Source organism: Malus sylvestris, chromosome 16 (genome assembly GCF_916048215.2).
Source record: "Malus sylvestris chromosome 16, drMalSylv7.2, whole genome shotgun sequence".
Taxonomy (NCBI): Eukaryota; Viridiplantae; Streptophyta; class Magnoliopsida; order Rosales; family Rosaceae; genus Malus; species Malus sylvestris.
The window spans coordinates 10,757,945-10,783,732 of NC_062275.1; the positions used below are offsets into that span (position 1 = coordinate 10,757,945).

The 25,788-nt window shown below is 41.4% G+C and overlaps 3 protein-coding genes and 1 pseudogene across 11 annotated transcripts in view; 1 reads left to right on the forward strand and 3 right to left on the reverse strand.

Annotated features, from left to right (window-relative positions):
- LOC126607038 (uncharacterized) lies at positions 1-11,085 on the reverse strand. Its single transcript, XM_050274455.1, is given in 16 exon segments — positions 1-392; positions 5,395-5,666; positions 5,668-5,755; positions 5,895-5,967; positions 6,279-6,950; positions 6,952-7,269; positions 7,383-7,488; positions 7,707-7,861; positions 8,341-8,493; positions 8,593-8,886; positions 9,121-9,306; positions 9,407-9,938; positions 10,220-10,344; positions 10,444-10,540; positions 10,638-10,750; positions 10,859-11,085. Coding segments are annotated over 16 exon segments (3,483 nt in total). The 5' UTR covers positions 10,964-11,085; the 3' UTR covers positions 1-198.
- Positions 4,344-17,357, forward strand: LOC126607048 (uncharacterized). The gene is made up of 2 exons (XM_050274474.1): positions 4,344-4,796; positions 17,049-17,357. The coding sequence occupies exons 1-2, from the start codon at positions 4,344-4,346 to the stop codon at positions 17,268-17,270; spliced, it is 675 nt and encodes a 224-aa protein (XP_050130431.1). The 3' UTR covers positions 17,271-17,357.
- The window catches only part of LOC126607041 (uncharacterized), a 25,802-nt pseudogene continuing 5,460 nt past the window's right edge, over positions 5,447-25,788 (reverse strand).
- Positions 12,113-25,788, reverse strand: part of LOC126607039 (E3 ubiquitin-protein ligase UPL6-like) — a 32,822-nt gene continuing 19,146 nt past the window's right edge. Inside the window, exons 18-24 of one of the 9 annotated variants that reach the window (XM_050274464.1) lie at positions 22,452-22,519; positions 22,289-22,355; positions 21,312-21,392; positions 21,072-21,145; positions 20,868-20,939; positions 12,955-13,041; positions 12,113-12,856 (exon numbers count right to left, since the gene is read on the reverse strand). In XM_050274464.1, coding sequence (XP_050130421.1) covers positions 12,835-12,856; positions 12,955-13,041; positions 20,868-20,939; positions 21,072-21,145; positions 21,312-21,392; positions 22,289-22,355; positions 22,452-22,519 — 471 coding nt within the window. In that variant the 3' untranslated portion in view covers positions 12,113-12,834. Of the gene's footprint in view, positions 12,857-12,954; positions 13,042-20,867; positions 20,940-21,071; positions 21,146-21,311; positions 21,393-21,591; positions 21,717-22,288; positions 22,356-22,451; positions 22,520-25,788 lie in introns of those variants that run through there. The other 8 variants (XM_050274463.1, XM_050274462.1, XM_050274459.1 and 5 more) reach the window with 8 other exon arrangements.

The following is a 25,788-nucleotide window of genomic DNA, read 5'->3' on the forward strand; positions in this document are numbered from 1 at the left end:
TCCCTGATAACTGATGTCAATCTTTTCTCTAACACGTAAAAATCCTCGTACATTCCAGTTTCCTAACAAGACTCTGCTGATGACTGCTTTTGTACAGTGAAGAGTATACAGCGTAACATATCCAAGACGGCCCCAAACAAAGAAACGAGTGTGGTCTGTGCTTACAAAACTGACGCAGCACGAAGCTGTTTAAGCTTCCTACTTAGCTTTGCTGCTGCTCTTCTTGACTTTCTTTTGCTTCTGCTTCAACTGAGAAAGGCCTGCAGATGTTATCTTCACATTGCTGATAATGGCAGCGACCAGTTCAGGATCAGTACACGCTTTCATCAACTCTTTCTCTCTAACCGTTGCTTCCGGCCTGTGGCTAAACAGATTCATGGCAGTTTTTGCAGCTACAAAAAAATTGTAAGAACGAGGTTAGTATGCGATAAAAGAAAGCTCTTGAACCAAATAACCACACACAAGGGAACAACAACAACAACAACAAAGCCTTTTCCCACTAAGTGGGGTCGGCTATATGAATCCTAGAACGCCATTGCGCTCGGTTTTGTGTCATGTCCTCCGTTAGATCCAAGTACTCTAAGTCTTTTCTTAGAGTCTCTTCCAAAGTTTTCCTAGGTCTTCCTCTACCCCTTCGGCCCTGAACCTCTGTCCCGTAGTCACATCTTCGAACCGGAGCGTCAGTCGGCCTTCTTTGCACATGTCCAAATCACCGGAGCCGATTTTCTCTCATCTTTCCTACAATTTCGGCTACTCCTACTTTACCTCGGATATCCTCATTCCCAATCTTATCCTTTCTCGTGTGCCCACACATCCCACGAAGCATCCTCATCTCCGCTACACTCATTTTGTGTACGTGTTGATGCTTCACCACCCAACATTCTGTGCCATACAACATCGTTGGCCTTATTGCCGTCCTATAAAATTTTCCCTTGAGCTTCAGTGGCCTACGACGGTCACACAACACGCCGGATGCACTCTTTCCATCCAGCTCGTATTCTATGGTTGAGATCTCCATCTAATTCTCCGTTCTCTTGCAAGATAGATCCTAGGTAGCGAAAACGGTCGCTTTTTGTGATCTTCGCTAGATTGCTCCGGTCATTAGTGTGGATAAGTATATAAATGGATAGAGATAGGAAAGCAAACACAAGATGTACGTGGTTCACCCAGATTGGCTACGTCCACGGAATAGAAGAGTTCTCATTAATTGTGAAGGGTTTACACAAGTACATAGGTTCAAGCTCTCCTTTAGTGAGTACAAGTGAATGATTTAGTACAAATGACATTAGGAAATATTGTGGGAGAATGATCTCGTAATCACGAAACTTCTAAGTATCGGAGTGTGGTGTCGTCTTGACTTGCCTTATCTGTCTCATAGGTAGATGTGGCATCTTCTCTGGAAGTACTCTTCCTCCATCAGGGGTGGTATCTTTAACTGGTGGAGATGCACAAGGTAATGTATCAATTTCACTTGAAGCTTACTTGTAGTTTCAGGCTTGGTCAAGCGCGATACAAACCATGTAGTAGGAGTCTCCCAAGTCACCGAGCTAGGGGGTCTGCTGAAAGAGGTGACAGACAAGGTAAGCAATCAGAGCTCCGACTGATTGTTCACCTTCTCCCCATCTTGCAGCAGCATGAAGGATAAAGAGAAGAAAAATGAGAAGAGATGATATGAGATACTTTTGCTTTTGAAGAAGTAATTTTCCACAGGCTTATTCTTGAACTGAGCTGGAGGGTTTTCTGGTTTCCTCCAGAGTATAAGGCCGACTGAAGAATTTGAGGGTCAAAACAAGTCCATCAAATCTAGAGTACGTTCCACCCTGCTGATATGGGATACTTTTGCTTTTGACAGAGTAATGGATGTATCGGCACGTGTGCTGTTACGCTTGTCTCCACATGCTTCCTTGTATCCTTCGCACTTGCCCTATCTGTTCCTCAAGCAGATGCGGAATCTTCCCTAGAAACATAAGATGTTGAAGATGAGTACTCGAGAGCAATGCCAGGTAAGTAATCAGGTAAGGGGTTCCAGGCAGTCACTTCCTAGCTGGAAGCTTGATTCCAAGTGCTGACTGATTGCTCTCTTTCTCCTTGTCTTGCAGGTAAAAACAAGGCCAAAAGAAAAGACAGGGAAAAAGCATGATATGGGATACTCTTGCTTTTAACCCTGATGATATGAGATATTCTTGCTCTAGTATAGCTTGTTTGCAGAGGTATTATCGGGGGGAAAGAAAGCTGAATATTTCGAAAGGCTTCGTTGGGAGTGCCCTCTCAGATATGATGAAGGGTTGAGCATTTTTGCAGGTCTGCCTGTCCGTTGGGGATGGAGGTCGACATATATAGGAGTCTCCCTAACAACAAGTAGTAATGCTATTCCTTTACCCTGCTTGGTCATAGCACGGTAGTGGGAGCTGCCAGTTTCACATGTTTTAACTCTGTCAGAGCACTTTGAAAAAGTGGTCTGTGGTATCTGGCTCTCGAGATTCGGAGAACGATGCCTCTTCGATTTTTGAGAAAGCAATCATGATGGGGGTCTGACTCTCGAGATTCGGAGAGCAGTGTCTCTTCGATTTTTGAGGAAGTAATCATGTTGGGAGTCTGGCTCTCAAGATTCGGAGGGCGGTGCCTCTTCGATTTTGGAGCAAGCAATCTTGTTGGGAGTGTTGTCTCGAATGTGAGTAAAGGTTGGACATGTTTGCTAGTCTACCTTGCCACGAAGCACAAAGGTTGACACACAGGGACTTTCCAATTATCCAGCAATGGTACTGTTCCTTTACCCTCTCTTCGATTTTGAGAAAGTAGTCATGTTGGGAGTCTGGCTCTCGAGATTCGGAGGACGGTGCCTCTTCGATTTTGGAGCAAGCAATCTTGTTGGGAGTGTTTTCTCGAATGTGAGTAAAGGTTGGGCATGTTTGCTAGTCTACCTTGCCACGAAGCACAGAGGTTGACACACAGGGACTTTCCAATTATCCGTACTGTTCCTTTACCCTTGTGGGTAATAATATGGTAGCTAGACCTTCAAAATTTATGTGTCTAAACTTTGTTAGTGCTGTTTCTTTGCTATTCTTTTACCTTTCTTGGTCAGAGCGATGTAGTGGGAGCTGCAAGCTTCACGTGCTCAACTTTGGCAGAGAACTTTGGCAAAGTTATCTATGGTACCCATGAGTTATTGTTGCGTGTGGGAAGTGGGTGATTGAACAGTAAGATTCATGTGCTTTCTACTTCACCAGAAGTCTTCGACAAAATGCCCATAATTTCTGCAAAGCTGAGTGTGCGTGTGACAGGTGCTGACAAGGCTAGAAAAGTAGGTGCCTCTTCGATTTCTGAGATCGGCCCTCGTGGTCTCTGAGCAGCCCAGCTTTTGAGAAAGCGAGCGCCTCTTCAATTGATTCGGAGAACGATGCCTCATCGATTTTTGAGAAAGCAATCATGCTGGGGGTCTGGCTCTTGAGATTCGGGGAGCAGTGTCTCTTCGATTTTTGAGAAAGTAATCATGTTGGGAGAGTGGCTCTCGAGATTCGGAGGGCGGTGCCTCTTCGATTTTGGAGCAAGCAATCTTGTTGGGAGTGTTTTCTCGAATGTGAGTAAAGGTTGGGCATGTTTGCTAGTCTACCTTGCCACGAAGCACAGAGGTTGACACACAGGGACTTTCCAATTATCCAACAGTGGTACTGTTCCTTTACCCTTGTGGGTAATAATATGGTAGCTAGACCTTCAAAATTTATGGGTCTAAACTTTGTTAGTGCTGTTTCTTTGCTATTCTTTTACCCTTCTTGGTCAGAGCGGTGTAGTGGGAGCTGCAAGCTTCACGTGCTCAACTTTGGCAGAGAACTTTGGCAAAGTTATCTGTGGTACCCATGAGCTATTGTTGCGTGTGGGACTACTTCCCCAGAAGTCTTTGACAGAATGCCCATAATTTCCGCAAAGCTGAGTGTGCGTGTGACAGGTGCTGACAAGGCTGGAAAAGTAGGTGCCTCTTCGATTTCTGAGATCGGCCCTCGTGGTCTCTGGGGAGCCCAGCTTTTGAGAAAGCGAACGCCTCTTCGATTTCTGAGATCGGCCTTCGTGGTCTTTGAGCAGCCCAACTTTTGAGAAAGCAAACGCCTCTTCGATTTCTGAGATCAACCCTCGTGATCTCTAAGCAGCCCAACTTTTGAGAAAGCAAACGCCTCTTCGATTTCTGAGCAAGCGCCTCTTCGATTTCTGAAGCTCCGTCGAGTGCAGATTTTTATAGGGGCTGGCATTAAGTTCCAAAGCACACTTGAATCTCCACCAGTAGAAGCTTCATTCTTGCACTTCTAAGATCTTGATTTGTCCGACCTCTTCTCTCTTCAACACCTTTGAAAATGTCTGGCCCCTCCGACCGTCGTTTTGACTTGAACCTTGTTGAAGAGGCAGCCCCGCCTTCTCCAGACAACATATGGCGCCCATCCTTCGTCTCCCCAACTGGTCCTCTTACCGTTGGGGATTCCGTGATGAAGAATGATATGACCGCTGCGGTGGTGGCCAGGAACCTTCTCACTCCCAAAGATAACAGACTACTTTCCAAACGGTCTGATGAGTTAGCTGTTAAGGATTCGCTGGCTCTCAGTGTTCAGTGTGCAGGTTCTGTGTCTAATATGGCCCAACGCCTATTTGCTCGAACCCGCCAAGTTGAATCATTGGCGGCTGAAGTGATGAGTCTCAAACAGGAGATTAGAGGGCTCAAGCATGAGAATAAACAGTTGCACCGGCTCGCACATGACTATGCTACAAACATGAAGAGGAAGCTTGACCAGATGAAGGAAACTGATGGTCAGGTTTTACTTGATCATCAGAGATTTGTGGGTTTGTTCCAAAGGCATTTATTGCCTTCGTCTTCTGGGGCTGTACCGCGTAATGAAGCTCCAAATGATCAACCTCTGATGCCTCCTCCTTCTAGGGTTCTGTCCAGTACTGAGGCTCCAAATGATCCCCCTCCGGTGCCTTCTCTTTCTGGGGCTCTACCGACTGCTGAGACTTCTCCTAAGCAACCTTTGTGAAGGCTCCCTCTTGTGTGTTTATTTTGACTCATGTATATGTACATATTTGTAGCTTATCGGGGATATCAATAAATAAGCTTTCCTTCATTTCAACGTATTGTGTTAAATACACCAAAGCCTTCTTCGCTAAGTTCTTTGAATTTTCTTTTGTTGAAGCTTGTATGTTGAAGCTTTCTGAGTGGAGCATGTAGGTTAGGGTAGTGTTCCCTTAATTTCCCGAGTGAGGAAAACTTCTCGGTTGGAGACTTGGAAAGTCCAAGTCACTGAGTGGGATCGGCTATATGAATCTTAGAACGCCATTGTGCTTAAATTTCTATCCAAGCATTACAGATACTTTAAAAGTTTGAGGACGAATTCAAGCGAAGAAGTTCTTTACCTTTCCCTCTCTTCACAGAGCCAGGAACTATCTTCACATGATATTTGTAAGACTGGACTGAGCTATAAGGACCACAGACAGGTACCGCATATAAGAGAATATCACTGGACAGTGGATTGCCAGTCAAGTAATCAACATCATTTAATTTTTCCTTCTCTTCTTCACCTATCTCATTAATATCATCCTCCTCCATTGTCACCTTGTCCACTTCAGAAGTAGATTTATCCAAATCCATAGGAGGGTCATCTTCAACTCCGCCATTTGCATGACTGTAATGTACCATCTTGATGTTCTGGACAATCCCGGGACAGATGACCTACCTTTTTACATCTATAACATATTTTTGGAGCATCTTCAGGACCTGCTAGATGATAAGAATTGATGTTAACCACAAAAAATCAGTGGACCTCCATTACATGATACTAAAGAGAAATAACCACCAAATGATGGCCTTGGAAGTTTAAATCACTAATGAAACATGAAGAATGGGGATGACATACTTGGTTTCTTATCTTCCGCTGGAGCTGAAGTTTCATTTTGGGACTCTCCATTCTTCTTCACTCTTCCAGCAGACTGAAAATTCAAAAATATCGTCATTTCGATCGATTATCAGGTTTCTTAAGCAAATTAATCAAGTACCTTCCAAAAATTCATAGGAAAATTCTGAAGGATGTTGTTATACTTTTGCAGTTCATTCGTGAGAAAAATATTAGAATGAAAGTTCTATAACTGGCGCACATGCATGCAGTATGACATACAGGAAAAGCACGAAATTAGGCATCACATGTAAGGGGCATCAAAGCTCAATTTAGAACAAATGAATTCAAGGCTAGAGAAAATCAATTGGTTATCAATATAAGGACAGTGCTAGTAACTGTACTCACAGCTAGTAAAGCCATACGGATCCTTCTTTCTTCCTCATCCTGATCAGCATACTTCTCTTTCATCTTCTTGAGTTTACCCTTTTGTCCACGGCTGGCTTTTCCACTACTTGGCTTCTTATCATGAACTTCCTTTTCAGTCTGGCTGAAAGAAACATTGTGTAGTTTCAATTGGCTGGTTTTTCCACCACTGGGCTTCTTCTCGTGAACTTCCTTTTCAGGCTGACTGACTGAACTATCATGTTTTAATTTTTCATTTTGCACCTCAGCTTGTTCTTCATGAGCACAACCAGTCTGGCCTTTCTTGAGCTTTCTTCTTTCAGCTTTTGAAATATGAGGTTTATCTCTTCCTGTAGCCTTATTCTCTTCAACATTAGGTTCCGCTACCAAACCAACTGGAGAAGTGTCAATTTGATATTTTTTAGCAGACATAGCTGTAGATCCAAGCCCAAGAGCTCTATCAATGAGATCCTCAAGTTCAGGGGTGACAGATGAAACACCATTTACAGAAATATCAGCATCACTCAAGGCCTTCCTGTCCTTCATGGAAATTTCATGTGAGTCTTTTGTTTCAGCATTGCTTCTAAGTAAGCCGTTCTCAGATGGGTCTTTCAGATCTGGTTTAGTGATATGTATAGATGAATCAGGAGCGGTTTTTGATTCTTCTGAGTTTTTCCTCTGCAGTTTCGTTCTCTGACTCAGAATCAGATACCTCTTCTAGAGGTCCAATTTCATCTACATCATCCGTCCCCTCCTCCTCACCTATTACCCTCCTCTCATTCAGATGGGAGCCCAAGGAGCTTTCGTCCAAGCGAAATAACAACCCAAAGCCCATAATGAGAGGGTGTGGAGGAAGAAAATTCTTCTTCCCACGAATCATAAAACTTCCAACTGTCAGATACTCCCCTGTAGGAGCAGTTTTACTGACCTGGTGAGGATGAACCCACCAAGCACTAGTGACAATCTTTGAATCCCATGCTGCACTGTGGCAAACCTAGAGTATAATATCAGTAAACTATTCAGTAATTACAATGGGATATGAAGCACTAACAATAACACAATAAACTTGATGAAAACAAAAGCATTACATGAAGGTCATAGACTTACTGTGAAGCATCCTGCTTGGTTTAATGTAAGTGGAGGCACTGGTTGGTCAGGCCTATGGTTCTTTATCACGGTGCTGGAAGCCCCATGCAACTCCGCATGGACATACCTGTTACATAAGGGAAAAAAAAATCAATCAACATGAGAAAGAAGATGCTAAGTTGGCTTCACGCTAGACGAGATAGGCAGATAAGTACTGGCACATTTGTAATAACTTTGAGGTAAAGTAAAATTTCATGTAACCAGATTTTTGGAAACATGAAATTGACCAACTTCATTTAGAAAAGAATTACAACGTATTATGTCCACATAACTAAGTTGACTTACAGATCTCCTTTTGACATATAGCGCTTGACTATCATCTCATTTTGTTGAGCATCACGTCCACTGATAATCAAGTAGTTCTCACTGCTGATGAACCAGTTAAATTTCTCAAACCAGTGAACCTTGCGCATATGTGAAATGCTAGCAACAGCTTTTTCCTGCAAGTTATTTGTAACAAAGGTGGAATTAAAAAGTCGAAGAGACCTTATCTTCTAAGATGATACTGGATAATGGTGACAAACATCCAGCTAGTTCTGCTTCGCCTCTTAAACATAATTATGTTTTTCCTTGTATACATATTTTTGTATGCCTAGGAATATATGCTTAGCGTTTTGGTCACAATGATGTTGACATATTGCTCATCACACAGTATGTACTTTCTGATTCCCTTTTACTCTGTCCTAATATTTATGGCATCGCTGCCTTGAAAACTCATTTGTTTTCTTTTGAATTAACTAAAAAGAAAAACATGGTTGTGCTTGACATACTAGGGCTCCTATTTGGCAGTTGGATGAATACCATCAGAAATACAAGAAGGCCATGCAGGACCTAAAAGGCTAAAACAACTTATTCATGTTCTATAGTTGGAAGCTAGCCATTTAAAACTATATCATAGGACTATGGAAGGTGAAGCTACCTGTGACAGCTGGAGACGAGTCTTTTTCTCGGCCGCCTTAAATGCCTTTTCATGTGCTGTTACAGTCTTCTCCTGTTTACTCTCCTGTTTTTTCTTCAGTTCATACCACCTCCGAGCATTGGCATGTGCTGAAAGTGCTAAATCAACTTCCACCTATAAGAGGGAAGAAAGATAATGGAAGTAGAAGGTAAAATGAAGAGACTCATCGTTTTTTCCTAGAGAAGATGTATAAAGTAGAACCTTAGAACACACCTTATCTGCTGGGAGAGTCTTCTCATCATCATCCATTTCATCAAGATTGTTACTCAGCAGCAATGTCATACAATTCTTTTCAAGCTGAAGCTTGTCAATGAGGCTAGCAACAGGGTTTCCATATTTCTTCTCCTCCTTCACCATTCGAGCAATATCCTCCCAACTTGTGCCCTTTGCTAAAGCTACACGAACAGCAACTATAGCAGCATCCACATCATCTAAGTTATATTCTATCAATTCCGCCATTTTAACACACTGATCAACTTCTTTCCTTAGCATGTGAACACGATTTTCCTATATCATAGGGTTGAAATGATTGAGATGAAAGATTCCAAGCATAAATAGCACACATCGTCCAACAACGTACAACGCATAATGTAAACCAAATATGTAACATATACAAACATTAATATTTCCAAACCCCTGACCCCTATACCCGTCCCCCTTACTTAAGTCATAACACAGAAAGACTGTACTCAAATATGACTTTGAATTGCAAATAGCTTAGGAGAGGAAACAGGGCAAAACCTGGTCAACACGTATTTTATTAAGCTTCTGGGTGGCGGAGCTCTCTTTTGCCTTTTGCTGTTGTTCTGCCCTTTGACTCTCAATTTTGCTATAGAACTCATCCAAAGAAGCATCAAATGTTTCGAACTCTACATGCTCCCTCGATTTGAATTGGTTCAATAATATGGGGCAGAATTCATCATATATCTGCAAAATGGATGCAGAAGTCAGTGTTAAAGTTTAAAACACCATGTAATGGAAACCTAACTAGGCAGATCTCCACCAACCAAGGGAAGAAGAAGGGTACCTGGACAGAACTTCCTGGTTCAGATGGGGGGCCACTTTTTCCTGAATTCTTCTGCATTAAAATGTATCCTTCAGGAATTTTATCACCTGAAATGACATCATGCAGCCAATCCTCAAACTTCGCAACAGCTTCAACCAATAGCTGAATTGCATTATCATCTAACTTGTTCTCTTTAGAAACTTTTGTGTTTGGAATGAGGCCAGCTTCCAATATAATATGCTCAGACAGAGCAGGCCCATATCCCAACGCATCCCCAAGAACATTCTTCAAGGTGGCCTGTTTTGCTTTAGCATCACCAGTACTCTTACTTGACTCGGCAGGCTTCCCACCTTTACTTTTACCCTTTTTCTCTTTCGGTGCATCAGGCACAATATTTCCACCTTCAAGATCCTTAACAGGTTCATTGTTATCAGGTTCCTTAGACAACGTAAGAGCTTCCTGTAACTTTTCAGCAGTTGTTCGCTCAAAAACTCGACAAATTTCAACTGGATAACGATGACGTGACATGATTGCAACCCCTTTATCGTCATCCCTGTTAAATGAGAATTTACCACCTAATTAATATTTCAACTTTAAAAGAAAACAAAAGAATCAGAAATTTGTGGGGTATCTTACTGAACAGTAAGCACAATCAAAAGCAAACAAAGATGTTTCTAGTCAATTCGTAAAGTTACAAATGCTAACACAAATACTAGCACATCTATAATCAAGCAAGAACCGGAAAACTTTTTAATCATAACATGCCAAGTCATTGCGCAAGAATGTGAGACCGTTTATAGTAAAATGGAATAGGAAATGAGTGTAGTCATTGACCTATGAGAGCGAAGAAGGGTCATGACCATAAAATCTGAATCTGCGAGAATAACATTTCCTTGGGCATATAGCTCCAATATAACATAGTACGCATTCGCACCGAGCCCAAATTGAAAGAGAACAATCTGCAAAGAATGTCACAAAAATTAGTCAACCCAGAAAGTAAAAACAATAGGAAACTCCAAATGTGAAGAAAAGAATCCAATTGACAGAAAAGCTTGCACCCTATCATATCCAAGCTGGCGTACATCCTCGAGCCTTCGTGTTCGTATGTGCTTCCTCAATTTTAGGGTAAACCCAGATGGAGTATTACTCTTGTCACTGCACAAATTGAAGAAACAAAGAAAGCAGGAATCAATAGGGATCCCGGAACTCCATTCCCTTTTACCTATCATCTGCAATAACTCATTGGCATTACCGAACGTATTGAGTTGTATGCAATCTGACGCCACTCTCAATCAATAGAAAGACCTTCTCGCTCTCGCCGGACTCTGTGACTCCACTGCTGTTCATAAGCTTGAACATATACGTCTGCAGAAAACCCAATTTCACAACACATTTGAGAATCAAACGATGATACGACATGAATTTTGATTGATTTAAGGGAGAAGGAGAGAATGGAGGGGAGAGAGAAGAGACCTTGGGGGAGATATCGTAGACGTTGGAGCAGCGCATGCCGATGAGCCGCCGCAAGCACTTGACCTCGGCGGCGACATCGGCGGTGTTCATCCGGACCTTCACCATCTTCGCCGATGAGCCTCCTCCTCTGTCTATCTCGGTGTGGTGTGGTGTTGAGTGGTCGGCGGTGGTGTTATTAGCCTTCTGTGCAAGGCGAGGGAGCCTTTCTTCTCCTTCTAATTTTGATGGGAAAATTAAAAGAAGAAGGGCTTTTAGGTAATTATAATAATATTTAGTGGGGATTAGTATTGTGTGGCACTTCTATTTTCCCGGTCACGCGCGTTATGCGTGCTTTTGCTTACTTGGTGTGATCAGTGAATGACACAACTAGGGTTTTTAGGACACGATAAACACACCTTATTGTTTTTCTTATATACTCGTGTTTTAACTTTATCTGTTGTTTGTTTGACGGGTTTAGTTAGATGACGAAAAATAAAAGAGGTGTGAGAGATGCTAAAATTAACTTTTTTTTTCGTGATTGGTTTAATTACTTGAAATCGGATGAGTCATGAACCAGTATAGAAAGGATGGAGACGTGAAGGATGCGATAAACAACATGAAGCAACCAGTCCGCCAATCGTATACTTAGGGGGTGTATTCAATTGGGATTTTGAGAGATTTTAATTCTTTTAATGAATCTAGGGGTATTCAATTATGATTTTAAGTGATTTTCTGAAATTCAATGTGTATTCAATTAGAATTTTAAGATAATTTATTAAAATCCTTAGAAATCCAGGTGTATTCAATTAGGATTTTAAAGAAGTTTATAATATTCCAGGTGTATTCAATTAGAAATTGATTTTAAAGAATTTGAGAAAGTTGAGGAATTAGAGTGAATTTGAGAGATTTCGTCGTGTATTTTAAGCATCCATAAATCTCACATCTCCCCATGAGATTTTGAGGGAATTGAATCAAAATTTTATATGGAATCTCTACAAATCAATTAAACGCTATAAAAATCAATGGATTTATAAATCAATTAAAGTCTCTCAAATTCTCAATTGAATACACCCCTTAATATTTCTGGTTTATCATATACCCAAAATCAATGTAGGATTCACCTATTTTTTATCATTTGTAAATGTTAGTTGACGCATGATATGACATGAATGAGAATTATACTTATTCTCTCGTAAGTCGTAATTGAGTTTTAGTTTCTGTAAAGGCAGGTACTAATTTACACTCTTAGTGCCCATTTAAATGATATCACAAACGTAATAAAATCAGAATTTCACTTTTGTATTATGTATTCATAGAAACCATATTCTCATCCGAATTACACGGCAATTTGCAAAGCGGAGCAAGAGCCCGTTTTGAAGTTTCGGCGTGTTAAATATAGAAAGAAAAAGCATCAAGAGAGGGAAGGTGAAAACTTCACCAACGTTCCGCAGCTTTAACCACAACTCACAGTGGTGCTACTGAAAGAACTTCCGAAATTTTTACATTCCTCGTCTTACAAAACACGATTCCACGGCAGGGTGCAGCAACAGCTCTTATTATTTATGCAGATGAATGATCATATTCAACAGGAGGAATTAAAAGCACTTTCTATTTATATAATCGCCTATCGACGTCGAGGAAAGCCATTCACGACTGGCAAAGAATGTATAATCTGAAACTTAACAGAGCTGTTGTAATAACTTTGGCAGATCACCCCCCCCCCCTCCACATATTTACATGTCAACTCGGGAGCTTGCCTGAAATACAAATATCAACAAGCCATCAAGTTTGAGCTTCGCTCAATCGGCTTTTTGAAGGCCTTCCGATTATTACACAACTCGGATTCCAAGCAGGGACATCAAACTAACAGGGTATGATGTGAACTGTCTCTGCCCCTGGAGGATGGTTTTCAACAACGGATCAGAGGATTCGGTGCAACTAGAATGCACAGTTCGATCAGCTCAAATCAAAGCCGCCATCTGCGCTTATAGCATACATCAATTTTGATTCCAGGTGCTCCTTACATAACCAGGAAGCACTTTTAGAAGAAGAATACAACCAACAAACAGATTATTTAATTATAAAACAAAAATAAAATAAAGAGAGAAACAGAAAACCTTCTATATGGTGGAAGCTTTAGGAGATTCATACAAGTGGCTGCCGTTGGTAATCGGTCAAGAGCGCCTTCAGCTCCATTGCCAGCCCTATGGAAAGAGCAGAGAATTTTAGTAAAACAAACCTTATAAGCCATTTCACCAACAACAACAACAACAACAAAGCCTTTTCCCACTAAGTGGGGTCGGCTATATGAATCATAGAACGCCATTGCGCTCGGTTTTGTGTCATGTCTTCCGTTAGATCCAAGTACTCAAGTCTTTTCTTAGGGTCTCTTCCAAAGTTTTCCTAGGTCTTCCTCTACCCCTTCGGCCCTGAACCTCTGTCCCGTAGTCACATTTTCGAACCGGAGCGTCAGTAGACCTTCTTTGCACATGTCCAAACCACCGGAATCGATTTTCTCTCATATTTCCTTCAATTTTGGCTACTCCTACTTTACCTCGGATATCCTCATTCCCAATCTTATCCTTTATCGTGTGCCCATACATCCCACGAAGCATCCTCATCTCTGCTACACCCATTTTGTGTACGTATTGATGCTTCACCGCCCAACATTCTGTGCCATACAACATTGCTGGCCTTATTGCCGTCCTATAAAATTTTCCCTTGAGCTTCAGTGGCCTACGACGGTCACACAACACGCCGGATGCACTCTTACACTTCATCCATCCAGCTTGTATTCTATGGTTGAGATCTCCATCTAATTCTCCGTTCTCTTGCAAGATAGATCCTAGGTAGCGAAAACGGTCACTTTTTGTGATCTTCGCTAGATTGCTCCGGTCATTAGTGTGGATAAGTATATAAATGGATAGAATTAGGAAAGCAAACACAAGATGTACGTGGTTCACCCAGATTGGTTACATCCACGGAATAGAGGAGTTCTCATTAATTGTGAAGGGTTTACACAAGTACATAGGTTCAAGCTCTCCTTTAGTGAGTATAAGTGAATGATTTAATACAAATGACATTAGGAAATATTGTGGGAGAATGATCTCGTAACCACAAAACTTCTAAGTACCGGAGTGTGGTATCGTCTTGACTTGCCTTATCTGTCTCATAGGTAGATGTGGCATCTTCTCTGGAAGTACTCTTCCTCCATCCAGGGGTGGGATCTGTAACTGGTAAAGATGCACAAGGTAATGTATCAATTTCACTTGAAGCTTAATTGTAGTTTCAGGCTTGGTCAAGCGCGATACAAACCATGTAGTAGGAGTCCCCCAAGTCGCCGGGCTAGGGGATCTGCTGAAAGATGTGACAGACAAGGTAAGCAATCAGAGCTCCAGCTGATTGTTCACATTCTCCCTATCTTGCAGGCAGCATGAAGGATAAAGAGAAGAAAAATGAGAAGAGATGATATGGGATACTTTTGCTTTTGAAGAAGTAACTTTCCACAGGCTTATTCTTGAACCGGGCTGCAGGGTTTTCTGGTTTCCTCCAGAGTATAAGGCCGACTGAAGAATTTGAGGGTCAAAACAAGTCCATCAAATCTAGAGTACGTTCGACCCTGCTGATATGGGATACTTTTGCTTTTGACAGAGTAGTGGATGTATCGGCACGTGTGCTGTTACGCTTGTCTCCACATGCTTCCTTGTATCCTTCTCACTTGCCCTATCTGTTCCTCAGGCAGATGCGGTATCTTCCCTGGAAGCATAAGATGTTGAAGATGAGTACTCGAGAGCAATGCCAGGTAAGTAATCAGGTAAGGGGTTCCAGGCAGTCAGTTCCTGGCTGGAAGTTTGATTCCAAGTGCTGACTGATTGCTCTCATTCTCCTTGTCTTGCAGGTAAGAACAAGGCCAAAGGAAAAGACAGGGAAAAAGCATGATATGGGATACTCTTGCTTTTAACCCTGATGATATGAGATATTCTTGCTCTAGTATAGCTTGTTTACAGAGGTATTATCGGGGGGAAAGAAAGCTGAATATTTCGAAAGGCTTCGTTGGGAGTGCCATCTCAGATAAGAGAAAGGGTTGAGCATTTTTGCAGGTCTGCCTGTCCGTTAGGGATGGAGGTCGACATATATAGGAGTCTCCCTAACATCAAGTAATAATGCTATTCCTTTACCCTGCTTGGTCATAACACGGTAGTGGGAGCTGCCAGCTTCACATGTTTTAACTCTGTCAGAGCACTTTGAAAAAGTGGTCTGTGGTATCTAGAAAGCTGATGTTGCGTGTGAAGATTACAGACAAGCTTTATCCAAGGAGATCCAGCTCTTGAAGTTGGGAAAGTGGTGCCTCTTCGGTTTTCGAACAAGCAATCATGTCGGGGATCTGGCTCTCGAGATTCGGAGAGCGGTGTCTCTTCGATTTTTGAGAAAGTAATCATGTTGGGAGTCTGGCTCTCAAGATTCGGAGGGCGGTGCCTCTTCGATTTTGGAGCAAGCAATCTTGTTGGAAGTGTTTTCTCGAATGTGAGTAAAGGTTGGGCATGTTTGCTAGTCTACCTTGCCACGAAGCACAGAGGTTGACACACAGGGACTTTCCAATTATCCAGCAGTGGTACTGTTCCTTTACCCTCTCTTCGATTTTTGAGAAAGTAATCATGTTGGGAGTCTAGCTCTCGAGATTCGGAGGCCGGTGCCTCTTCGATTTTGGAGCAAGCAATCTTGTTGGGAGTGTTTTCTTGAATGTGAGTAAAGGTTGGGCATGTTTGCTAGTCTACCTTGCCACGAAACACAAAGGTTGACACACAGGGACTTTCCAATTATCCAACAGTGGTACTGTTCCTTTACCCTCTCTTTGATTTTTGAGAAAGTAATCATGTTGGGAGTCTGGCTCTCGAGATTCGGAGGGCGGTGCCTCTTCGATTTTGGAGCAAGCAATCTTGTTGGGAGTGTTTTCTTGAATGTGAGTAAAGGTTGGCATGTTTGCTAGTCTACCTTGCCACGAAGCACAGAGGTTGACACACCGGGACTTTCCAATTATCCAGCAGTGGTACTGTTCCTTTACCCTTGTGGGTAATAATATGGTAGCTAGACCTTCAAAATTTATGTGTCTAAACTTTGTTAGTGTTGTTTCTTTGCAATTCTTTTACCCTTCTTGGTCAGAGCGATGTAGCGGGAGCTGCAAGCTTCACGTGTCTCAACTTTGTCAGAGAACTTTGGCAAAGTTATCTGTGGTACCCATGAGTTACTGTTGCGTATGGGAAGTGGGTGATTGAACAGTACGATTCATGTGCTTTCTACTTCGCCAGAAATCTTCGACAGAATGCCCATAATTTCCGCAAAGCTGAGTGTGCGTGTGACAGGTGCTGACAAGGCTGGAAAAGTAGGTGCCTCTTCGATTTCTGAGATCGGCCTTCGTGGTCTCTTAGCAGCCCAGCTTTTGAGAAAGCAAGCCTCTTCGATTTCTGATATCGGCCTTCGTGGTCTTTAAGCAGCCCAGCTTTTGAGAAAGCAAACGCCTCTTCGATTTCTGAGATCGACCCTCGTGGTCTCTGAGCAGCCCAGCTTTTGAGAAAGCAAACGCCTCTTCGATTTCTGAGCAGGCGCCTCTTCGATTTCTGAAGCTTCGTCGAGTGCATATTTTTATAGGGGCTGACATTAAGTTCCAAAGCACACTTGAATATCCACCAGTAGAAGCTCCATTCTTGCACTTCTAAGATCTTGATTTGTCCGACCTCTTCTCTCTTCAACACCTTTGAAAATGTCTGGCCCCTCCGACCGTCGTTTTGATTTGAACCTTGTTGAAGAGGCAGCCCCGCCTTCTCCAGACAACATATGGCGCCCATCCTTCGTCTCCCCTACTGATCCTCTTACCGTTGGGGATTCCGTGATGAAGAATGATATGACCGCTGCGGTAGTAGCCAGGAACCTTCTCACTCCCAAAGATAACAGACTACTTTCCAAACGGTCTGATGAGTTGGCTGTTAAGGATTCTCTGGCTTTCAGTGTTCAGTGTGCAGGTTCTGTGTCTAATATGGCCCAACGCCTATTTGCTCGAACCCGCCAAGTTGAATCATTGGCGGCTGAAGTGATGAGTCTCAAACAGGAGATTAGAGGGCTCAAGCATGAGAATAAACAGTTACACCGGCTCGCACATGACTATGCTACAAACATGAAGAGGAAGCTTGACCAGATGAAGGAATCTGATGGTCAGGTTTTACTTGATCATCAGAGATTTGTGGGTTTGTTCCAAAGGCATTTATTGCCTTCGTCTTCTGGGGCTGTACCGCGTAATGAAGCTCCAAATGATCAACCTCTAATGCCTCCTCCTTCTAGGGTTTTGTCCAGTACTGAGGCTCCGAATGATCCCCCTCCGATGCCTTCTCTTTCTGGGGCTCTACCGACTGCTGAGACTTCTCCTAAGCAACCTTTGTGAAGGCTCCCTCTTGTTTGTTTATTTTGACTCAAGTATATGTACATATTTGTAACTTATCGGGGATATCAATAAATAAGTTTTCCTTCATTTCAACGTATTGTGTTAAATACACCAAAGCCTTTTTCGCTAAGTTCTTTGAATTTTCTTTTGTTGAAGCTTGTATGTTGAAGCTTTGTGAGTGGAGCATGTAGGTTGAGGTAGTGTTCCCTTAATTTCCCGAGTGAGGAAAACTTCTCGGTTGAAGACTTGGAAAATCCAAGTCACTGAGTGGGATCGGCTATATGAATCTTAGAACACCATTGTGTTCTGTCCTGTGTCATGTCCTCCGTTAGATCCAAGTACTCTAAGTCTTTTCTTAGGGTCTCTTCCAAAGTTTTCCTAGGTCTTCCTCTACCCCTTCGGCCCTGAACCTCTGTCCTATAGTCGCATCTTCTAATCGGAGCGTCAGTAGGCCTTCTTTGCACATGTCCAAACCACCGTAACCGATTTTCTCTCATCTTTCCTTCAATTTCGGCTACTCCTACTTTAACCCGGATATCCTTATTCCTAATCTTATCCTTTCTCGTGTGCCCACACATCCAACGAAGCATCCTCATCTCTGCTACACCCATTTTGTGTACGTGTTGATGCTTCACCGCCCAACATTCTATGCCATACAGCATCGCCGGCCTTATTGCCGTCCTATAAAATTTTCCCTTGAGCTTCAGTGGCATACGGCGGTCACACAACACGCCGGATGCACTCTTCCACTTCATCCATCCAGCTTGTATTCTATGGTTGAAATCTCCATCTAATTCTCCGTTCTTTTGCAAGATAGATCCTAGGTAACGAAAACGGTCGCTCTTTGGTATTTCTTGATCTCCAATCCTCACCCCTAACTCGTTTTGGCCTCCATTTGCACTGAACTTGCACTCCATATATTCTGTCTTTGATCGGTTTAGGCGAAGACCTTTAGATTCCAACACTTCTTTCCAAAGGTTAAGCTTTGCATTTACCCCTTCCTGAGTTTCATCTATCAACACTATATCGTCTGCGAAAAGCATACACCAAGGAATATCATCTTGAATATGTCCTGTTAACTCATCCATTACCAACGCAAAAATGTAAGGACTTAAGGATGAGCCTTGATGTAATCCTACAGTTATGGGAAAGCTTTCGGTTTGTCCTTCATGAGTTCTTACGGCAGTCTTTGCTCCTTCATACATATCCTGTATAGCTTGGATATATGCTACTCGTACTCCTTTCTTCTCTAAAATCCTCCAAAGAATGTCTCTTGGGACCCTATCATACGCTTTTTCCAAATCTATAAAGACCATGTGTAAATCCTTTTTCCCATCTCTATATCTTTCCATCAATCTTCGTAAGAGATAGATTGCCTCCATGGTTGAGCGCCCTGGCATGAACCCGAATTGGTTGTCCGAAACCCGTGTCTCTTGCCTCAATCTATGCTCAATGACTCTCTCCCAAAGCTTCATTGTATGACTCATTAGCTTAATACCCCTATAGTTCATGCAATTTTGTACATCGCCCTTATTCTTGTAGATAGGCACCAAAGTGCTCATTCGCCACTCATTTGGCATCTTCTTCGTTTTCAAAATCCTATTGAAAAGGTCAGTGAGCCATGTTATACCTGTCTCTCCCAAAACTTTCCACACTTCGATTGGTATATCGTCTGGGCCTACTGCTTTTCTATGCTTCATCTTCTTCAAAGCTACAACCACTTCTTCCTTCCGGATTCTACGATAAAAAGAGTAGTTTCTACACTCTTCTGAGTTACTCAACTCCCCTAAAGAAGCACTCATTTCATGTCCTTCATTGAAAAGATTATGAAAATAACCTTTCCATCTGTCTTTAACCGCGTTCTCTGTAGCAAGAACATTTCCATCCTCATCCTTGATGCACCTCACTTGGTTTAGGTCCCTTGTCTTCTTTTCCCTTGCTCTAGCTAGTTTATAGATATCCAACTCTCCTTAATTTGGTATCTAGTCGCTTATACATATCGTCATAAGCCGCTAACTTAGCTTCTCTCACAGCTTTCTTCGCCTCTTGCTTCGCTTTTCTATACCTTTCACCATTTTCATCGGTCCTATCCTTGTATAAGGCTTTACAACATTCCTTCTTAGCCTTCACCTTTGTTTGTACCTCCTCATTCCACCACCAAGATTCCTTTTGGTGTGGGGCAAAGCCCTTTGACTCTCCTAATACCTCTTTTGCTACTTTTCGGATACAACTAGCCATGGAATCCCACATTTGGTTAGCTTCCCCCTCTCTATCCCACACACACTGGGTGATTACTTTCTCTTTGAAAATGGCTTGTTTTTCTTCTTTTAGATTCCACCATCTAGTCCTTGGGCACTTCCAAGTCTTGTTCTTTTTTCTCACTCTTTTGATATGTACATCCATCACCAACAAGCGATGTTGATTAGCCACGCTCTCTCCTGGTATAACTTTGCAATTCTTACAAGTTATACGATCCCCTTTCCTCATTAGAAGAAAATTTATTTGTGTTTTTTACGATCCACTCTTGTAGGTGATCACATGTTCTTCTCTCTTCTTAAAGAAGGTGTTGGCTAAGAAGAGATCATATGCCATTGCAAAATCCAAGATAGCTTCCCCATCCTCGTTTCTCTCCCCAAAACCATGGCCACCATGAAAACCTCCATAGTTGCCTGTCTCCCTGCCCACGTGTCCATTTAAATCTCCTCCTATAAATAACTTCTCCGTCTGAGCAATTCCTTGCACCAAGTCTCCAAGGTCTTCCCAAAATTTCTCCTTCGAACTTGTATCCAACCCTACTTGAGGTGCGTACGCACTAATCACATTGATAAGTTCTTGTCCTATTACAATCTTGATTGCCATGATTCTATCTCCTACCCTCTTGACATCTACAACATCTTGTGTCAAGGTCTTGTCCACGATGATGCCAACACCGTTTCTCGTTCTATTTGTGCCCGAATACCATAGTTTAAACCCTGAGTTTTCTAGATCCTTTGCCTTACGACCAACCCACTTAGTTTCTTGTAGGCACATAATATTTATCCTTCTCCTCACCTTAACTTCTACTACTTCCATAGATTTTCCCGTCAAGGTTCCTATATTCCACGTTCCTAAACGCATTTTGCTCTCTTGAACTCTACCCTTCTGTCCTAGCTTCTTCACCATTCCCCGTCTAATAGGATCAAAGTACTTCTTTTGTGTGTCCCGTGTAAAGTTGATAGGAGCATATACTCCCAAACAACTTTGAGTGGAGTCGTTCGAAAAGAAGTTTCTATAGCCCCTTGCTCATTTAACACTGCATCCGGGTGCCGATGGAGATACAGCGACCCTTGCTCACTTATCACTGTGCTCAGGCCACACAGCGCGCCACTTACGGGTGACGCCCTAGCTTTAGCGCGATTTCGTTCTGGATTCATTTTCATAAGGATTCGACGTGATCATGGAGTGCCGGCTGTTGACTACCTGACGCCCTCCCCCTCCTCCTTTATCCGGGCTTGGGACCGGCAATGTAAGATAAACTTACACGGCGGAGTTTTATAAGCCATTTCACCAACATGAAAAAAATTTCTAAAACGATACAGATCTTTCATGAACTCTTACCTCTGTATGCAAAATAATGGTTCCAAGTATTTGAATCCAAGCAGAGGTCCTCGAGAGCACCCGGTCACAAATCTGGATGAAAAATAGTGCGGTCAGAATCTCTCCCGATGTTCATTAACTTCAAATCCAATTAAATACAGGAACTTGCAATAGCCAACATAAACATATGTTCGAGGGATTATGTGATGGATACTAAAAACTCACTTTAGAAATTTCTTCTGATTTTCCAATGAAAAACTTTTCAGAACATCCCAGAACATGTCAATGACAAAATGCTCCTGTCAAAAACAAATAACAAGCAGTAAATCAGTTGCGTGAAAATGTAATGAAAAAGGTTGACAACCAGTGACTGGGTTCATCTAGAGCTACATTTATCCGTGCAAACAGTAATTTTATATGTCCCACAAGAACACAAATAAGCCAAACAAATGTGAAGGAACTTACACTATGATAGCCACCCACAGAGTTTGCGTGCATCCGTAGGTCATCGACATCCAAGCTGTCAAGTGAACCTGATATCAGAAGCTGTAAAAACAAAGCGGGTCAAAAGAAGAGGACACTTATGCATAATTGCCTGTGACAGTGGAAAATGCGTGTATATTACAGATGCAGCCACTCAGGTGATTTTATGCAAACAAACCCTAAGCAACAAAGCCAAAGGGTATACGAATATTCCTGAAGTTCATGCTCATTAAACATATCTATCCAATCTTTCCGTATAAGTTGCTGAAACCCCCTTAAGAAAATGTGAACTTTGTTGACGTATCTGAAAATGATCATTTGTCATGTTCACAAAAGGAAGCTACGTCATCAGTCGGTACAAGGGTTCAAAATGGAAAGTTGCACTGCCTGAAATTTCAAATGCTTTTCATCAAGCATGATTATAGCATCCAATCCAACAAAATGTAGACCAAGAATATATTTTCGTCGAAGTCAATGACTGGAGGGTGAAATTTAGTTGTGAAAAACAAAAAATTTATAAACAGATACTGTGAAAACTGACATGACTAAATGCAAATTTGCAGTTCATACCATTGGATTCCTAAAAGAAATATCCATTCCATAGGACAAATCTATTTCTAAATCCAACAGTACATTGTACAAATATAAATATTAGAAAGTATTTTTGTTTTTAAATTGAATATTAGAGAACTTTATCAATACTGAGGTTCCAATAAAGTCGGTGCATTTATGAAATTCCATTTCATCGACTACATTAAAATCCATATCATCAATCAATGGACTGCTTGCTCATACAGCCACATAAGTTAGATGTGAATGTAATTAATTTCTTTAAACCGAGTATTCGCAACAAGATGTTGGGTTGTGTAGTCTTTTCTTAGAATCGTGTCAAAATAAGAACGAGTAATCAGTAAAAGCTACAATATATCAGGAGGCATATTTAGAAAGAACTGGGTTACCTTCAAGAAAATAAGGTGACGGTACAACTCTGGGTCCAATGAAGGCAAATCATTTAAATAGTTGTACCTAAACAACAAAAAGAAAGAGATTTCTAACATTAACATTGCAGCATGTTGCAAATGGTATATCAACAAGATTTTCTTAGAGAAAACGTGCACTTACTTTTGTTTTAATTTGCTCAGAAAAAACATTGCAAATGGTATATTAACAAGAATCCCCTCGAACATGGCCTGTAAGGAGTCAAACATGTGATACCATGAAGAAGCACCATATGACTAAAACAGTGTACAAATTTTTTTTTACCTTTGCAAGAAGAGTCCCAAGAAAGTGAAAGAATTGGAGATGCAGTTCGTGAATCATTCCTTAACCAGGACTAGGGTAGAGTAAATGATCGGATGTTTCCTTGATATCCAAGCAAAGGAGGAGGAGGAAAACAGATAAGCAAAATCAGCATAAATATAATTTACCTAAGTCTACCTGTCTAGGTGTGAATATAATATTGCTAACAGCATAATAAAGATCTAACACCATCTCTTGTCTGATAATTGTGAGTCAGCTTCTACCAGAATTTCAAGACATATCTTCTTTTAATACTGGACGATGATTTTCTTTTTAGAAAGCATTATATGCAGTTCTAACCTCTGTTTCCACTTAATTTTCGGACACATCACACTCACACAACGCCACACAGGAACACTTGGCTTTCATCAAATGCTCTAGTAGTGATTGTTTCTGCTACGTAGAGGTTTACTAGGACTGGATGAGGGATTTACATTTTGTCTTGAAAGTGGGGATAAATGTTCACTACCGCTGAAGCTACAAGACCCCGGTTTCTATTGTTTGATGAATGTAACATTGAAATGCGCAACTGATATGTACTTTCTTTTGCATAAGTGCCTAATTTAACTGTGGATAGATAATACAGGCTTCAGAAACATGGATTTTTTTTTTAGAAGAAACGATAACAATTTATTAAAACAATAGCATGAATGAAAGAAAAGGAAATTCACGAGAAGAAGCCAAGTGGTGGAAAAACCAGCCAATCAAAACCACACAATGTTTCTTTCAGACAGACTGAAAAGGAAGTTAATGATAAGAAGCCAAGTAGTGGAAAAGCCAGCCGTGGACAAAAGGGTAAACTCAAGAAGATGAAAGAGAAGTATGTTGGTCAGGATGAGGAAGAAAGAAGGATCCGTATGGCTTTACTAGCTGTGAGTACAGTTACTTGCACCATCCTTATATTGATAACCAATTGATTTCTCTAGCCTTTAAGCATTTAATTCATTTGTTCCAAATTGAGCTTTGATGCCCCTTACACTTGATGCATAATTTCATGCTTTTTCTGTATGTCATACTACATCTGCATATTTGCATGTGCACTAGTTTTAGAACTTTCATTCTAATATTTTCTCACGAATGAACATCATAAATATAACATCCTTCATAATTTTTCTACGAATTTTTGGAAGTTACTCCATTATTTTGCTCAAGAAAACTAATAATTGATCGAAATGACGATATTTTTGAATTTTCAGTCTGCTGAAAGAGTAAGAAGAATGGAGTCCCAAAATGAAACTTCAGCTCCAGCTGAAGATAAGAAACCAAGTATGTCATCCTCATTCTTCATGTTTCATTACGATTTAAACTTCCAAGGCCATCCTTCGGTGGTTATTTCTCTCTAGGGTATGACATGTAGCTTTTGAAAAGAAAGACGGAACAGTGTTGTTAATGTTGTCGCACAATGCACTGAAGGTCGCCCTACTTTGCACTACTTGTTACAGTGTACAACTATTCCGCCGAATCCTCCTCAATCCTGTCAGTGTTGTCATCCTGCTCTTTGACCTCAAGCCTTGTTTGCATGGCATCACAAAATGTGCAAGGTTTTGTTTTAACCCCTGGTCTGTCAACTTCCCTGTCTTCTTCTTTCATTAATTATTCGCATAGCATTCTCATATTCCTCAGGCGATCTATCCGTCTTAACCTCTACAAAATTTACTTTCTTTACTTAGAAAACGCAAAACAGAAATCAGGACTAATGCAAAATCTGTAATTTCCACATAAAGTATAAAATTAAATAAGTAATGAATTACCTTAGATGCAGTGTGAAAATCATCCAATTGAGACTCTTGCAAAGAAATGGAAGTGGTGGACGAGGTGCTCTGTGGGTTTTGCAGCTGGCCATCGGTTTCTTAATGGTTGGGGGGGTTAGCCGCCACTTGAATTCTCCTTTCTTGACTGTTCTGGGGGACCACCCCGCAACAGTCAAGAAACGGGTCAAGAGCACCCCGCAACCTAGAAAGGGCCAGAAATCATGGGGTGATCCCCCGCAACAGTCAAGAAAGAGGAATTCAAGTGGCGGCTGACCCCCCCCCAACCATCAAGAAACCGATGGTCAGCCGCAAAACCCACAGAGCACCTCATCCACCACTTCCATTTCTTTGCAAGAGTCTCAATCGGATGATTTTCACACTATATCTAAGGTAATTCATTACTTATTTAATTTTATACTTTATGTGGAAATTACAGATTTTGCATTAGTCCCGATTTCTGTTTTGCGTTTTCTAAGTAAAGAAAGTAAATTTTGCAGAGGTTCAGACGGATAGACCGCCTGAGGAATATGAGAATGTTATGCGAAGAATTAATGAAAGAAGAAGACAGGGAAGTTGACAGACCAGGGGTTAAAACAAAACCGCGCACATTTTTTTATGCCACGCAAACAAGGCTTGAGGTCAAAGAGCAAGATGACAGCACTAACAAGATTGAGGAGGATTCGGCAGAATAGTTGTACACTGTAACAAGTAGTGCAAAGTAGGGCGACCGTCAATGCATTGTGCGACAACATTAACAACACTGTTCCATCTTGCTTTTCAAAAGCTACATGTCATACCCTAGGGAAAAATGTTTCATACAATTTATACGTAATAGAAATGTTATAATACATGTCTCTTCTTTACCTATCTCATTAAAATGTGACCTATTATTCATGTTTTAAAAAGGAACACATCTTAATAATCAAGCAACATGAATAAAAGCAAATTAATATCATCATACTCCATTGTCACCTACCTTGTCAACTTCAGAAGTAGATTTATCCAAATCCACAAGAGGGTCATCTTCAACTCCGCCATTTGCATAACTATGTAATGTACCATCTTGATGTACAAGACAATCCCGGGACAAATGACCTACCTTTCTACATTTATAACATTTTTTTGGAGCATCTTCGGGACCTGCTTGATGATAAGGACTGATGTTAACCACAAAAAAAACCAATGGACTTCCATTACAAGATACTAGAGAGAAATAACCACCAAAGGATGGCCTTGGAAGTTTAAATCGCTAATGAAACATGAAGAATGAGGATGACATACTTGGTTTCTTATCTTCAGCTGGAGCAGAAGTTTCATTTTGGGACTCTCCATTCTTCTTTACTCTTCCGGCAGACTGAAAATTCAAAAACATTGTCATTTCGATCGTTTATCAATTTTCTTGAGCAAAA